Source organism: Doryrhamphus excisus, chromosome 3 (assembly GCF_030265055.1).
Source record: "Doryrhamphus excisus isolate RoL2022-K1 chromosome 3, RoL_Dexc_1.0, whole genome shotgun sequence".
In the NCBI taxonomy this organism is placed as follows: domain Eukaryota; kingdom Metazoa; phylum Chordata; class Actinopteri; order Syngnathiformes; family Syngnathidae; genus Doryrhamphus; species Doryrhamphus excisus.
The window spans coordinates 9,037,871-9,055,333 of NC_080468.1; the positions used below are offsets into that span (position 1 = coordinate 9,037,871).

The following is a 17,463-nucleotide window of genomic DNA, read 5'->3' on the forward strand; positions in this document are numbered from 1 at the left end:
AATGTAAAACAGTCTGTTGCTGCAAAACAGGACACTACTATTATTTTTATTTGTGTAAAATGAACAGAAAACATAGCCAACTTGAAATAGCCCATCAGAGTCGGCATATCTGCACATCCTTTACATCAGGGGTCTCAAACTCAATTTACTTGGGGGCCACTGGAGCTAGGGTCTGGGCGAGACTGGGTCGCATCAGGTTTTCAAAAAAAAAAAAACAACAAAAAAACGCATTTATTAAAAACAGAAAAATTAATAAACTTTGCTTTGGTTTCGATTTTCTACAAGAAAAGCTCTAATAAAACAAACACTGTTTTCAAATATCTTACTTTTTATTTTTCTACACTAAATAAGATGAAAAATAAATAAACAAATCAAGAATAAAGAAAATCAATCAATCAGTAATAAATAAATATAATAATAATAATAATAAAACGGCAAATAATAAAAACTTAAGAAACCACATATAGTTGGTGGGTAGACAAATTATTTTTTTCAGATTAAAATGAACAAAGCATTATTAGAGCCGTGTAGACATGACAAAACACGACTATAGTCACATTTATACTCTTTTTATTTACAACATATTGCGCAACTGCAGGGTCTTGAGACACATGCTAACTCGCAAACTAAAGAGCTAGCGACCTAAACGGTAGCCTTCAAGTTATTTCCTTTAAACTTAAACGGCCAAAAACTTACCACTTCCACACGGATAGGGAGGATAACTATTAACAGTTATTTAACCTTTAACATGAACATTAATCAAACGTAATAATTTTTTCTGGGTACATGATACCATACAGCATCCATATCAAACTTGCGTGGGCCATATCAAGGCGGGGGCCTCAACTAGTGTCCTGCGGGCCACGTGTTTGAGACCCCTGCTTTACATCACCTAACTCATCACATGAAATTCTATATGCTTGCACTTAATGTAAACAAATTGCCTTATTCGAAAAATAGATGTTGTGCTATTTTTATGAATGACCATCCGTGATCGGCTTCCTCCTCCAAATATCGGTTATCTGCGTTCTTGACTGGTAAAAATCGATATCGGCCCTTGGAGTCGCGGGGGCGGGGCGGGGGGGGGCCCATATCAGTTGATGTCTAGTATCAATGTGTCTCATGTGTTCTAATGGGAACCTGTAGCTGGAAACTGCTAAAGACATTACACTATCTGCTGCTACAAAGTCGAGGGGAGGGAAGGACCACCCTGACAGTCCACCACACACACACACACACACACACACTGGTGTCAGGTGTTGCTATTAGTGCATACACACTGTACCTCTGTGCTGTGTGCTTTGAAAACATACACATGCTACAGTGTGTGTGTTTCTTGTTTAATTCTATGTTGCCTCTGATGTCCATCAGTGAGCTGTCAAGACGGTCTGTCTTTGTGTTCTCATGTCATCCACCTGCACCGTGTGTGTGTGAGCCTCAGGTGCAAAAGGCAACAATAAGCTACAGATCCAAGTTGAAAAAGGCACTGATCTAGTTAGAAGAACACAAATATAGAAAGACAGTAATCCCAAGAGCGACGTGAAAGGATATTAATATGCAGACACATGAAGTCAAGATGTCAGATGACTTTGTCACTGACAAGTCATTCCAATAATAATTGAGCAACCGCAGTGTTTCTCGCTCTGTGCCCCACGCCCCATTTGTCTTCCCATCCACACAGCCGAGGAAAAACACGTTTGAACAGATTCCTTCACACTAAAACCCTTTGGCGTAAATGGAACATTATTCTCTTCCACCGTTTGCTTTGGATGACTCCAGATGTTCAGGCTTGGAGGAGCGTGGGGTGTCCTTTCAAGCATCATGTGTTGCCTTTTGTGAGGTTCAGGTAGCAGGCAGCATGAGCTCAGTCTTACCACTCTGGATCTGCTGGTGGGATGCAGATGAGTTTAAAGTTTCATAAAGTAAACAATAGGCTTTGATTTACATGTACGTATGTCAATATGATCTGGAAAAAGGTAGTTTTTTTTCACCTTAAAAATCGTCTTGACAGCACTATAGGGAGAATAAACACTTATTAACACTCATTTTAAACAAAATGTAACCCTGAAATTAGAAAATGCATTTTTTCTGTTTACAACAGGGTGAAAATGGTAGTTATTATGGAAGTCACTGTGGATATTTCCGGTATCTCATTCTTAACACCAAATTACACAATTTTTCAATAAATGAAATCTTCCAATTAGAAAAAGCAAATACTTTTGAGCCACGCTACATTCGCGATCGTCATAACGGGCACCCCTAATGTAGCATTTTTGTAATATTTTTTTGTCAATCAATTGCATGTAATAGAAACCGCAGAACACGCTGAGATAAGTTAATGCACCTGAAGTGAGTCAGCATCAAGTTGTTAAATAACAAGCTAGCTCACACAGTTATATATAATACAATGTAAGACAGGGGTCTCAAACTCAATTTACCTGGGGGCCACTGGAGCTAGGGTCTGGGCAAGGCTGAGCCGCACCAGGTTTTCCAAAAAAAAAAACGCATTTATTAAAAACAGAAAAATATACAAACTTTTTCAGTGTTTTGGTTGCGATTTTCTACAATATAAGCTCTGATTAAACATTTCACTGTTCTCAAATATCTTAATTTTTATTTTTCTGCACAAAATAAGATGAAAAATAAAAAAACAAATCAAGAATAAAGAAAGTCAATCAATCAGTAATAAATAAATATAATAATAATAATAATAAAACGACAAATAATAAAAACTTAAGAAACCACATATAGTTGGTGGGTAGACAAATTATTTTTTTCAGATTAAAATGAACAAAGCATTATTAGAGCCCTGTAGACATGACAAAACACGACTATAGTCACATTTATACTTTTTTTATTTACAACATATTGCGCAACTGCAGGGTCTTGAGACACATGCTAACTCGCAAACTAGAGAGCTAGCGACCTAAATGGTATCCTTCAAGTTATTTCCTTTAAACTTAAATAGCCAAAAACTTACCACTTCCACATGGATAGGGAGGATAACTATTAACAGTTATTTAACCTTTACCATGAACATTAATCAAACGTAATAATTTTTTCTGGGTACATGATACCATACAGCATCCATATCAAACATTAAACTTTCATATCAAGGCGGGGGCCTCAAACTAGTGTCCTGCGGGCCACATTTGGCCTGCGGGCCGCGTGTTTGAGACCCCTGATATAAGACATTCAACAACAGTGGTAGGTCCCAACTACCAAAAGAAAGGACAACACATAAACGTGACTTTTGTCCAAAAAGAAATAGTCCAGCCATGTTTTACATATCTCAGAATGGTGGCGTCCATCACCACCGCGTATGTCACTTACTAGGAATTATGCGATTACGTGACTGCTCCCACTTTATTCCAAAGTCCAAGGAAATGTCCAATAAAAATCCAATATATTCGGCTAGTTATCTAGTTATCTGACTGACCAGTGAGGTGGAAGTAACAAAAGGGATGCATTTACTGGTGGTAGTAAATCATTAGTAGTTCTGCTTTACAGTGATCTTTGTGTGTGTGTGTGTGTGTGTGTGTGTGTGTGTGTGTGTGTGTTGTGTATTGTGGCATTGCTATCCAACCCCACTAAATAACCCCCAATAATCCATTTTAATCATGTAAAGTCAAACTATTTGTCTGTTTGACTTTATTGTTTTCTGCTTTGTCTTTAGCTGAGAGGACCAATGAGGTGATTGTTGGCACAGACCAGCTGATGGAGATCTAGGTTCAACTGCGAAGAAGCAGCATCACCTTTTAGACACTTTTGCAATCCTTGTAAATTGTGTTGGAATAAAAACTCAACTCAACCCTGCAAGTCTGTTTTGTGTTGTGATTACTGTAGGTAAGTATGGACTTTCACTGGGTTCTGATTGCTACCGTCATGTAAATGCCATACTCAATTATTGAGTTCCACTGATGGAGAAGGAGGAGGACCCACTCCTATGTGGTCCCTTCCTGTGTGTGTGTGTTCACAATTGCACACTGTGCAGCTGTGAAAGCCGGAGATGTAGAGCAAAAGCAGTGGGAGTGGTGACCACAATGGAGTGGGGGGGGGGGGTACGTTTATTTGTACACAAAAATGGTGTATGTGTCAGTTGTGGACCACCCAGCCTGATCCTGTATCAGTTAACACCAACGCCCCACCCGAGCACACATTCACACACTCCTCAGAAGAGGAAGGATACTCGCAGGCCGACGCCTTTCTTCCATCTTCTTTCCCTTTCTGTTCTCTTTGCTGTGACAAGATTTATGACACCCCTTCGGCACAGCGTTTCTTAAATTACAGGTTGGAAGTTCTTTAGTCACGAGGGGAGACGACGCGGACAGAGTTGTCTGTGTGGAAGCTTTGTGTTGGCGCGTGATTTACGATATCCTCGCTTTTCCTTTTGTGTCTGAGGCTTCGCACGAGTCATATAGATTTAGCTTGCAAATGCTATTTGATGTGTCGGAGGGAAAGCCTCCATGGTGAGAAAGTGATAAAAGCTTTTACATGATGTGTACTTTGAAAGCACTCCATCATGTAAAATCACTCTAGGTGAATGAGCTGCTTTAAGAATAAGAATTGTGATGATGTCATCAGCGGCATAAAAACATAACATCTCGACTACACGTGCATCTACTACCAACCTACTTTTATGCGCCATTTTTTTTATTGTCCAGTTACAAGAGGAGAAATATAACTTGATGGGTCCGTTAGTTGACGGAAAATACCATGCATTTTTACTAAACAGTTTTAGAAAGGCCATTATTACGTTTTTTTTGGGGGGGGGGGCGGGGTTTCGCCACTGTCAACCTCTTTGTAAGGCGCTCTTTCAGCACTAAAATGCAGCTTGTTCAACATATAAGTGTATTCCCACAAAGTAGGATTCCTTTATAACTGTAATAGATTCATAGAGAGCACAGAAAAATTTACAAATTTACAACCATCTAAATCAGGGGTCTCAAACTTGCGGTCCGCGGGCCAAGTGCAGCCCGCGAGATGCTACTTTGAGGCCCCCACCTTGATACCAAAGTTTAATGTTGAAATGACAGCTTAAAGCTGTGTGCACACCAGACACAATTAACATGATTTTGCCCCGCCCATACTGTTACCCTACCCTGTTACCCCGCCCTGTTTTGCTTTGGATTAGCAATGAAGCTAAAGGCTTATGACGCTGGGTACAAATAAATGCAGGAAATGATTTGGAATAAAAGGGAAAATACACGTCAAGATTGATTGATTTATTGTCTTTATTCTTAATTTTTTATTTATTTTTTTATCTTATTTTGTGTATAGAAAAATAAAAATTAAGATATTTGAGAACAGTGGAATGTTTTATCAGATATTTTGGTGTGGAAAAACAGAAGTTTTCCACACCAAAATATCTGATAAAACATTCAGTACTTTACTTTGGTTCCCAAAGTACTGAAAAAGTGTAGGGTATAGCAGAAGCAAAGGCATTGAAGATAGGTTTTTTTTATTGATTTTTTTCCCAGTTTTTAATAAATGCGTTTTGTTTTGTTTTTGTTTTTTTGAAAACCTGATGCGGCCCGGCTTCACCCAGAACCTAGCTCTGGTGACCCCCAGGTAAATTGAGTTTGAGACCCCTGGTCTAAATACAGTATTTAACATTAGAGCCCTATAGACAAAAAATAACAGCCCTATAGTCACTGTTAACCCAATATCATTGATGAAATCAGAGAAATCCAGAATTAAATAAGTGAAACCCCTGCTTGTGTGTGTTGCAGTAAATGTGGATGTGTGGAAGACACAACATGTGTGATGTTGAGTTTTAGCTTGGTATGGGTCACGGCCATGAAAACAGTAGCCCATGTTATTGTTTATGATTATTATGTTGTTGTTATTGTGACTCTTATGAGAAAATTCAAGCCTCTTCAGACGATCAAGACTGGTGCTTGTCTCGTCGAACATGTCTTAAATAGCATTACTCTTCATACCTTGTACTGTATTTGTATTTTAGAGCATATAGCTATTTTTGTTCTGGACCATATTCAACTAGGAAACAACATGATTTGATTTTAAATTGATTTTTGATGAGAGTGAAGCCATGAAATTAGGGCCACAGCGTGGCAAGGGACGACTGTACCGCGGTCAACTCCCACACCTTTTCCCATGACAATCAGGAAAAGGTACAATCATATACCGGTAAGTGTAAAAAGAAATGAACCTTACTTATACAGTAAACCTCGGATATATCGGACTCGAATATATCGGAAATTCGCTCACAACGGACAGATAAAAAAGAACCAATTTTTCTGTAATGCATTTCCAATAAAAATTCATTGCATATATCGGATTTTTTATAACGGATTTCGCCTATTTCGGACAAAATCTCCAGTCCCGTTCCAGTGCATTTCCATTAAATTTCCCTCGCATATATCGGATGGCCGCATCGTGGCGCTCCGATTCGCCGAATCGTGACAGGCCGCTATACGACGTCATTTGCAGCGTTGCCTGCGCGTCCAGGTACATTGGAAACATAGTCAAGGAAGTGCCTTTTTAGAACGGATAAAATCCGATTTACGCATATACCGGATATAAATCCGATATATGCGTAAAACGGACATTTTCCGGTATACGCATATAACGGATTTCGCTTATATCGGACAAAACCAGTGGGAACAATTGAATCCGATGAACAATTCATGATGAACATATACCCAATTTTATGTTAATGAGATGGACGCACTGGTGGTGTATGTTATTGTTTCATTAGTCTATAGGGGGCGTTACTGAGCATGTTTTGGGGGGTCTTCAGTGTGGATTTTATGTCACTGTATACAGTATATAAATGTTAACCAGGATATACATAGTAATACATGTAATTAATACATAGTAATAATAATGAGCACAAGTGTCACACTCTCCCCGTGCATGCGTGGGTTTTCTCCGGGTACTCCGGTTTCCTCCCACATTCCAAAAACATGCTAGGTTAATTGGCGACTCCAAATTGTCCATAGGTATGAATGTGAGTGTGAATGGTTGTTTGTCTATATGTGCCCTGTGATTGGCTGGCCACCAGTCCAGAGTGAACCCCGCCTCTCGCCCAAAGACAGCTGGGATAGGCTCCAGCACTCCCCACGACCCTTGTGAGGAAAAAGCGGTAGAAAATTAATGAATGAATGAATTAATGAGTGTCACACACCTAATTCCATGTTTTATACAGTGTATCTGTCACCTTCAATGCTAAATAGTGTACAAAATACACTAAATGTACACTAAATAGTATACATTCACATTGAACCCGTAAAGTAGTGTGTATATTTAAAGGTGCACAACATGATGCACTACTTTTCTGTGTCTGTGTCAACATTTTTCATCCATCCTCCATCTCCCACTCCGACCTTCCTTTCCCAGCCCAAGATGAGATGTGGCAGCTGCCAGTGTTTGCCTAAAGCTTTGTGTATTTATACAAAGACCCCCGGAGTCCCCTCAAGACAACGCCACCATGGCTGAGACCGCCCAGTAGTTCATTCGCGTGTTTGCTCGTGTGTTTGCTCGCGTGTGTGTTCGCACATTAATGTGTGTATTTACCTGCGTGTGTGTGTGTGGCCATTGTTAAGCCGCCATCACACAAACTAATCAGAACTGTTTCCCTTCACTGGTTGTGTGCATGTGGACGTGTGTGCACGTTTCCACTGCAGGTCTTAGACAGGCGCGATCTCTAATCTGGATCAACTTGATTGATCACAATTACATTTTTTGGAATTTCGTGGCACGTTGGTCGAGTGGTTAGTGTGCAGACCTCACAGCTAGAAGACCAGGGTTCAATTCCACCCTTGGTCATCTCTGTGTGGAGTTCTCCCCGTGCATGCGTGGGTTTACTCCGGGTACTCCGGTTTCCTCCCACATTCCAAAAACATGCTAGGTTAATTGGCCACTCCAAATTGTGAGTGTGAATGGTTGTTTGTCTATATGTGCCCTGTGATTGGCTGGCGACCAGTCCAGGGTGTACCCCGCCTCTCGCCCAAAGACAGCTGGGATAGGCTCCAGCACCCCCGCGACCCTCGTGAGGAAAAAGCAGTAGAAAATGAATGAATGATGACTTTTTCCCCGTAGAACACAGTATTTTATACTGGTAATATTTGGACAAACTCCAACCTTTTGAAGTACGATATCACATCGACTACTACCCCAAAGGGATAAAGAGATCCTTCACATGTGAATTAATAACATATATGCAAATTTACAGAGGTGCTTTGACATGATTTTTAATTGCAAAGAGTGTCAGTGCACGTTCTGTGTCACGTGGCGCTGCCCTGGCAATCATCTGGCATCAGTGCGGTGACATTTCGCCAGGAATGTTCACATCAGCTTGTTTTCGATGTGGTGCGGCCGCCTCAAAGTTCCAAACGGCTGTTGACAGTTGATTGTTGAATAGGGATGTTGACACCCTCTCGTGTCTCACATGACCCTCCAAAATAAAATGCAGCTGTTTTGCTGGTTTCTTTCTCCTTCAAAGCCTTGTGGGACATCACAAGATACAGAAGAAGATTTTAGGGGGGAGTTTTGTAAAGCCTGACTCTTGACAGATGAGTTATTCGGTTTTTGTTTTAAAGACAAACATTGCCATGAATCTGTCCAAAACTTTTTATTATGACACAGTCGTAGAGGAAGCGTATGACCTTCCTCTCATCCGATTCCTGAGGTGAGATGTGAACTGTGAAGGAAGCAAGTATATAAAACGGTTACATTTTGGAGAATTTGTAATACCTCAATTTGAGAAGCACCGTCTTGGAACTGGTTGCTTGTAGACCAGGGGTCTCAAACTCAATTTACCTGGGGGCCACTGGAGCTAGGGTCTGGGCAAGGCTGGGCCTTAGAGCCCTGTAGACATGACAAAACACGACTATAGTCACATTTATACTTTTTTTTATTTACAACATATTGCGCAACTGCAGGGTCTTGAGACACATGCTAACTCGCAAACTAGAGAGCTAGCGACCTAAAGAGTAGCCTTCAAGTTATTTCCTTTAAACTTAAATAGCCAAAAACTTACCACTTCCACACGGATAGGGAGGATAACTATTAACAGTTATTTAACCTTTAACATGAACATTAATCAAACGTAATATTTTTTTCTGGGTACATGATACCATACAGCATCCATATCAAACTTGCGCTGGCCGCACTAACATTAAACTTTCATATCAAGGCGGGGGCCTCAAACTAGTGTCCTGCGGGCCACATTTGGCCCGCGGGCCGTGTGTTTGAGACCCCTGTTGTAGCCACACAGTACCTTACTGGTAATACTGAAATACTGAAATAATAGCCAATTCACTATTTTTGTTTTGCGGAAGCGTTTTGTGTTATTTGTACAGTATTTCCGCTACTTCCTGTTGGAAAATGTGTTTTGCGATGGACTTTCGAGGTCTCACTGTTGATGTTCATGCAATGGTGAGGAGAATGAAATTGAAGCGTGGAAAAACATTTGGGCAGATAAGAACAGGATGTAAGGTGGTGACAAATGCAGACACAGATCAGGAGGGTGGAGGTGGTGCCGATGGGGGGTTGGTGGAGTAGCTGGGTGGCTTCATGGCTTGAGGCCTGACCGTGGGTAAGCAAGGAGAGAGAGAGAGAGAGAGAGAGAGCGAAGGAGCCGGGCCACCCAAGTGGCAGTCAGTCAGAAAAACCTGTGTGTGCTGCTGACCCTGACATATTAGCACAACACTTCCTCAATTTGTCTTCTGTGTTCTTTTCCTCCCTCCCACTTTTTTTCCCCTCTCTCTTCCACACCCTACCTTTCAAGATGACACGCCACCAAAGCAACACATAGCAACACCAGCCCCACCATGCCCGCTATGTCTCCAACGTCAACATCTAATACATGTCGCCTTTTTTTTAACTAGCTTTGTACTTACAACACTCGCTTATGTTACTAGTTGTGTGAGTGTGTGTGGAGACAAAGATGGCACGTATGGCATGACACACACACACACAAACAAAGCCAGACAGCCCTGCCTGTCACAGTGCACCCCCCCCCCCCCCCCCACCCAAGCTAATTAGCTAAACATTGGCTGAGTGGTTGATTGGGATCACATCTTAAATGTCTTTCCTGATAAAGTGACAGGAAGAAACGCACCATTGACCTGATTTCTCACTTTGCAACTCTATTTCAACTCTATTGCAACTTCTTTCACAGCACAGACACACAGAAAAATGTGTTCTTTTTTTTTTTTATTAAATTTATTTTGTGAATATTACAACTTCATTCTTGCAAAATGGTAATTTTTTTAGTTACAACATTCATTTTTTTAGTTACAAAATTCTGATGTTCTTGTAATATTTTCTCATTATATCATGACATTATTCCAATTATATTCTCATAAAATGATATCTTTTATTCTAGTAAAATAATCTTTTTTTGGTAATTAAATGACTTAATTTTTGTGAAATTAAAAAAAAAATTTAATATCGTAGAATCTTTTTTTATTTATCACAATCAGGACATTCTTGTAATATTTTTCTCCTTATAATCATAACATAATTTACAAGAAAAAATGAAAAATTCAAATTGTATTCTCATAAAATGGTATCTTTTATTCTAGTAAAATATTTTCTTTTGTAATTAAATGACTTAATTCTTGTGAAATTTCAAACTTTTTTAATATCGTAGAATTTTGTTTTGTTTTTCATTTATCACAATCAGGACATTCTTGTAATATTTTCTCATTATAATCATACCATAATTTACAAGAAAAAATGAAAAATTCAAATTGTATTCTCATAAAATTATATATTTTATTCTAAGAAAATTATATATTTTTTTCTTGGAATTAATTAATTTGGGTGATTTTTCAGCGTCATTCTTGTGAAATGTAGAGTTTTTAATTGAATTGAATTTTTTTATGTTATGACTTTAATCATGTAGAATTTCATAGTATGACATTATTCCAAATACAAATTCCAAATGTATTCCTATAAAATGATGATTCTGGCGTAAGGAGGATATGTTGACTTTGTTGTATAATATAACTTTATTCTTGGTAAAATTAGGACTTTATTCACATAAAATGAAAACATTTTCTTCTTGTAAAATTCATCCTTTTCCCCCTCGTGAATTCCAACTTTACTTGGACTTCATCTAATAAGCATTTTGTTTTTGATCAAATTAAGATGTGATATCACGTTATCATCATCACTTGTGTGTCTGTTTTTACAGGACAACAGAAGACAAATGTTAGAAGAAGCCAGTACTGTACATTTTGTGTGTGAAGGTACTGCAATGCCAATCATTTTTCAATATGTTCCTTCCTGAGTTTATGTGCTCATTTTGGATTGCTTGGCCTTGGCGGAGGTCTGTTCTCAACTCGTTAATGGTAAGAAATGTAACCAGAGATGATGGAGTTGTGGAAGGATATCATCTTTAAAGCATTTTAATCACTGCAGCGGTCCTAATCAGACATGTTTACACACACACACACACACACACACATGTGAGGTTGTGTTGAGCCTTTTTAAAGAGCCCAGGTCTGGGTTGGCGTCACCACCTGCTCAGCTCCTCTGACAATACCTCCGTTACAAGGGCACAAACAAAGACTTAAAGAAAAGTGTGTGTCTGTGTCGCGCTCTGTGTTTTGTGTGTTTTTGCACCCAGAAAAGCAACCATTCATTACGCTGACAAAAGGAGCTAAAGAAATACATTATCATAATTAATCTTGTGTGAGACCGTGGGTGGCAGCTCCGGCTCGTCTCCGAAAAACTGACAAGAAGCGTTTTTAATGCACAAAACTGTCACTCCTGTTGCCTTTTCATTGATATCTGCTTAATTATAGAAAAGTCATGTTGACACTCGTGGGGTTTTTCCCTCAGAAATATGTGAAGTGGAAATGAAGGGGAACACCCAAGATGAAAATGTTTTATGACACTGTTTCATTTTTTTGGAACCAAACCTGTGAGAAAAGATAGAATTTAATAAGACATAACCATCTTAAAACCAGAGAAAGCAAGGAAATAATTCATTTGTAATCATCTTAGTATTATTTTCTTAGCTTTTTTTTTTTACCTATATCACCCTGAAATCAATATTTGTTTTGTTTACCTCAGTGAAGGTTTTTGTTCTAACATTAAAAATGAATTATCATATTTTTCATTTTTATTGTAAAAAAAATCCTTATTATTTCATTCAATAATACCTATTATTTTCTCACTCCTCAGTAATACCCTGGTGGTGGTACTCTACATCCGTGGCGACAGCTGCCCTGGGGTATTCCGACGGAAACATGGCTACCAATTCATGCCTACGGCCTCTCGGGCAGCACTGGAGGCAAGGTGGGTGAGTGTCTTGCCCAGGGACAGGGTGGAGGAAGCAAGCATCAAACCGCCAACCTTCTGCTTTCTGAACGACCTGCTCTACCTCATGAGCCACTGCCGCCCATATCATAATTGAAAAAAATGTAATTTTTGTCATGTTATTTTAGTTTTAGCATTCAACATTACTCTGAAAAAAATGTTTTTTTCATATCTTTTTATTCTAAAATATTTTTTCTTAATTCTGAAAATATTTTTTTAATTCTAAAAAAAATACTTTTTTTTCCTCTTAATATTACAGCTTAATTCTAATTAAAAAAATATTTTTTCCTCACAATATTACAACTTCTAAAACATATTTTTTGTTCAAAAAGGGGCAATGTGTATGTATATTTTAACATGACACATTTGCCATATTTAATGTTTCTTTTTCCAACACTTTAGTTACTAATGGCCTGGTCCTTTTCCACCAACACCTGAAGCTTCTTCTTCTGCAGCCGATGCACACTCCCAGTTTAAGGTGAGACACACCTCATTCAGCAGGGTATGTGAGTGTGTTTTAAGCGTTGTAGTCGAGTGCGGATGTATCACTTTCATCCAAATGTGCCTACTTTTTTGGGAGCATTAAATAACCTTTAAATCAGGGGTCTCAAACCCAATTTACTTGGGGGCCACTGGAGCTCGGGTCTGGGTGAGACTGGGCAAAATTTTTTTAAAAAACTTCGCTTTGGTTCCAATTTTCTACAAGAAAAGCTCTGATAAAACATTCCACTGTTCTCAAATATCTTACTTTTTATTTTTCTACACAAAATAAGATGAAAAATAAATAAACAAATCAAGAATAAAGAAAATCAATCAATCAGTAATAAATAAATAAATATAATAATAATAATAATAATAAAACGGCAAATAATAAAAACTTAAGAAACCACATATAGTTGGTGGGTAGACAAATTATTTTTTTCAGATTAAAATGAACAAAGCATTATTAGAGCCCTGTAGACATGACAAAACACGACTATAGTCACATTTATACTCTTTTTATTTACAACATACCTAAACGGTAGCCTTCAAGTTCATTCATTCATTCATTTTCTTCCGCTTTTCCTCACGAGGGTCGCGGGGAGCCTATCCCAGCTGTCTTCGGGCGTAAGGCGGGGTACACCCTCGACTGGTCGCCAGCCAATCACAGGGCACATATAGACAAACAACCATTCACACTCACATTCATACCTATGGACAATTTGGAGTCGCCAATTAACCTAGCATGTTTTTGGAATGTGGGAGGAAACCGGAGTACCCGGAGAAAACCCACGCATGTACGGGGAGAACATGCAAACCCCACACAGAGATGCCCGAGGGTGGAATTGAACCCTGCTCTCCTAGCTGTGAGGTCTGTGCGCTAACCCCTAGACCACCGTGCCGCCCAGCCTTCAAGTTATTTCCTTTAAACTTAAATAGCCAAAAACTTACCACTTCCACACGGATAGGGAGGATAACTATTAACAGTTATTTAACCTTTAACATGAACATTAATCAAACGTAATAATTTTTTCTGGGTACATGATACCATACAGCATCCATATCAAACTTGCGTGGGTCACACTAACATTAAACATTATATCAAACATATCAAGGCGGGGGCCTCAAACTAGTGTCCTGCGGGCCACATTTGGCCCGCGGGCCGTGTGTTTGAGACCCCTGCTTTAAATGAAGCAATAGGGTGCCCTGATATCGCTGGTCACTAATGTGGAAAAACCACTCCAGATATATAATGTGGTCAATGCTCACTATGTTTGAGGCCCTGAAATGAATTGTTCCATCCATTTTATGATGGTAGAGAGGTGGAAAAACGTAACAAATGCTGTTTTCAAGCAGCCTGGACGCCTCTTTCTTTTCTAAATAAACACGTGGTGGGCCTCAACCTTCAGGGTGTTGGCTGCTGTGAGACGGCTGGATGCCAGAGCGGTTCCGTAGGGCTGCCTATGGCACATACAGAACCCCAGACGGAAAGCCAGCCATGCATGCATGGACGAACGGACAGATGGATGGAGTCGCTGGGGAGACATGAAATGCACGGTGGTTGGTGGTAGTGGAGGGGAGAAATGACTGGGAAGGAGTTGTAGGAAAGATGGAGGCCACACGAGGACTAAAAGCGAGTATGGAATTCAGAATGGAGATGTGATGAGCATGTGGGACAGAAAAAGTCTTGGGTGTGTATGGACTCCGAGACACTGTGATGGCAGATATCTGCACGGCGCATGGTCATCTCACGCGGTTTATTTATCCAAGGCCTCCAGACCAGGCCTCGGACCTCCCTGAGTTTGTTAGGCTTGAAGGGGGCCCCTACCACACAACCCAATTCCTCACATTCCACTTTAGCTCCCATTTCCAGCTGCCTGTTTCGCTCTACCACTCAACCCCGGCCAACCCAAACTATCATTCCATAAATGTGAGCATACTCCTACAGTCTATGGTCACCTCCGTAGGAACAGATGGATAAGTAAGTAGAGGATAAGGAGGTGCACACAGAAGAGGTGACGTGGTCAAACGAGCCCCGTCAGTCCACCATAGCGTCCTCGACGCTACGGACTGTCAAGTAGAATCCAAAATGTATACCAGAACAGTATCATATGACAATGATCATAAAGTTAGGATTTAAAAACATCAAGTCAAATATTACAAAATTGACGCTCCAATTTTGCGGGCAAAAAAAAGTCAGAATTTTATGAAATTTATTTTACAATATTCCATGAAAAAAGTCAGGATTTTACAAAAATTAAGTGGTTATATTTTTTGAACCAACAAAATCAAACTATTTAGATAAAAACAACATTACATAATATTATAAAGGAACGTCTTAATTAGGGATGTCCGATACTGTTTTTTTTGTTGTTTTTTTTATTTTGCAGAAAAACGATATGCCGATATTGTCCAACCCTCAATTTCTGATACCAATATGTGTAACATGACATATCTCCTGTGGTGGAAAAACAAATGTGATGTATATAGTATTTTTTAATATCGGTTTTCATGATTGGAAAAAAAATCAGGTACTGATATTAACCGATATCAGCCGATACCGATATGTGTAACATGACATATCTCCTGTTGTGGTATAAACACATATGTGATGTATACAGTATTTTTTTTAATATCGGTTTTCATGATTGGGGAAAAAAAATCAGATACTGATATTAACCAATATGCCATTTGTATGCTGATATTAACATCTCTTGTCTTAATATTAAAGAAAACAATTAAAATGTAATATCATGTGGGGTAAAAAATCCAAATTTCTGAGAATTAAATCATAATTTTATGCATGAATATTTCAAGGAGAAAACATTTTAAAAAATACATTTATCAAAAATGATTTTAGTCTTTAATTAATTAGTCTGTTATATTTGATAATTAGGAGGGGGAATATTAATTCTACAACAATAAACTTTTTTTTTCGAGGAAGGTTGTAAAGTGGTGAATTTCGAAGCGTAAAAAGTTAGAGTTTTACCTATGGGAATAAAATCATAATATAACTAGAAAAATATGTAGTAACCTATAGGAATAAAATCATAATATGGCCAGAAAAATCTGTAGTATTTGATGGATGAGACTGCAAATTTCTGCTAATAATGTTATATGTTATAATAATGTTAATATGGGGGAAATGAGCAGTGTAAAAAAAGTGAATATTAAGGGAATAAAGTCTTAATATTTCAGGGAAATAATATGTAATATTTGTGGATGATGTTGTAATTTTACCATAATGAAGTTGCAAAATAAATGAACAAATTTTGATATTACAAGAAAAAAAATATTGTATTTTATGAGAATAATGTTAGAATATTACTGGTAAATGTGTGTTCCACCACAGGAGGAGGAAATATTTTTTATGTAAATATCGCCATAATACTAAGGAAGTGCTGAGTATGAGCATAAGCATATACAATAGATGTGTATATATATATGTATATGTGTAGATATGTGTAGATATTTCATGGATTCAAGCTCAGGAGGTTGTGCTGTTTGTTTGTTTTTTGTATTTGTTAGCACCCCATACTAGTGTGACTTAACAAGTCTACCTGACACTAACCAACAGTCCACATGGACTGCACCAAAACCTGCAGCTGTCAAGCCTGGGCTGAACCAACTGCATCAACGCCTCACTTTACTTACTTTACATCAGCTTCCAATTGTTTTTTAAGTCCAACAAAGGGCTTCAAATTAGCAGCAGGTGTCTGACAAATGTTCTACACAGCAGCAGCAGCAGCAACACTGCGCTCTGATGACGTGTGTTCTTCACACTCATTTTCATCTTATTTCACACTCGCACGCCTCAAAGTACGGTACTTAGAACCAATTTTATTCTGAAGATTAGAAAACAGTTTTGTCTGAGAACCTTCTTTTGTTGGCTCATGTGAGCAGCTTTCTGAACTCATGAAATCATGCATGTCAGGACGTGGAAACTTTCCAAAGGTCTCCTTCAGAGATAGGGGCAGGCACCACCGAGGAATGCTAATTTGTGCACGCATAGCTAAATGTGACCTGACATAAAAGTGCGGGCACATACGAGCAGTTGGAAACGACTGCAATGTATCTCACCTGGCGTCTCACCTTTTTGACAATATCTTTCCCTGCTTCCTTAAGTCATGTACTTTCTTGGTGGTGTCAGCATTGGGCTTTGTCAGATCCTCCCCGAATTTTGTCCGAGATATAATTCAGAGTCCCGTGAGGATCATATTGTTCATTCGTGCATTCTGATCCATTTGTTCTATTATTTTTTTTCCTTTGCTTCTTTATCTTCCTCAGAAGTGGTATGCAAGATTGCATTATTATTAGACTCCTGTAGTACCTTGATATCATCCTGTAATACCTTGATATGATTGCACAGTGCTGTATTTTCTATCATAGGATCTTTAACCTCATTGAGAGCAGCGCGCAAGGGAGCATTATCATCTTGTAGTCACCTTCATATCATCTCGTAGTGCCTTGGTATCCTTGCACAGTCCTCTATTTTCCTCCTTAAGGTTTATGACTTCATCATTGATCTCTTGAGGCTGTTGTTCCGTGTTTGTACATTTCCAATCCGTGTTAGAAGGCCTCTTAAATCTTGGCGTATTTGTGCTATAATTTCCTGTTGTTGATCTTTCGTCTCCTCCATCAAGGCACAAAATAACATCCAATCTTCGTCATCTACATATTCATATA

At 38.9% G+C, this 17,463-nt stretch overlaps 1 protein-coding gene across 2 annotated transcripts in view; it reads left to right on the forward strand.

Moving 5' to 3' along the window:
• eif2b3 (eukaryotic translation initiation factor 2B, subunit 3 gamma) overlaps positions 1-3,819 on the forward strand; it is a 66,014-nt gene extending 62,195 nt beyond the window's left edge. For both annotated transcript variants that reach the window (XM_058066437.1, XM_058066438.1), the window contains one exon: positions 3,677-3,819. In XM_058066437.1, the coding sequence (XP_057922420.1) occupies positions 3,677-3,729 (53 nt within the window). In that variant the 3' untranslated portion in view covers positions 3,730-3,819. The remainder of the gene's footprint in view (positions 1-3,676) is intronic.
• The last annotated feature ends 13,644 nt before the right edge of the window (positions 3,820-17,463 follow it).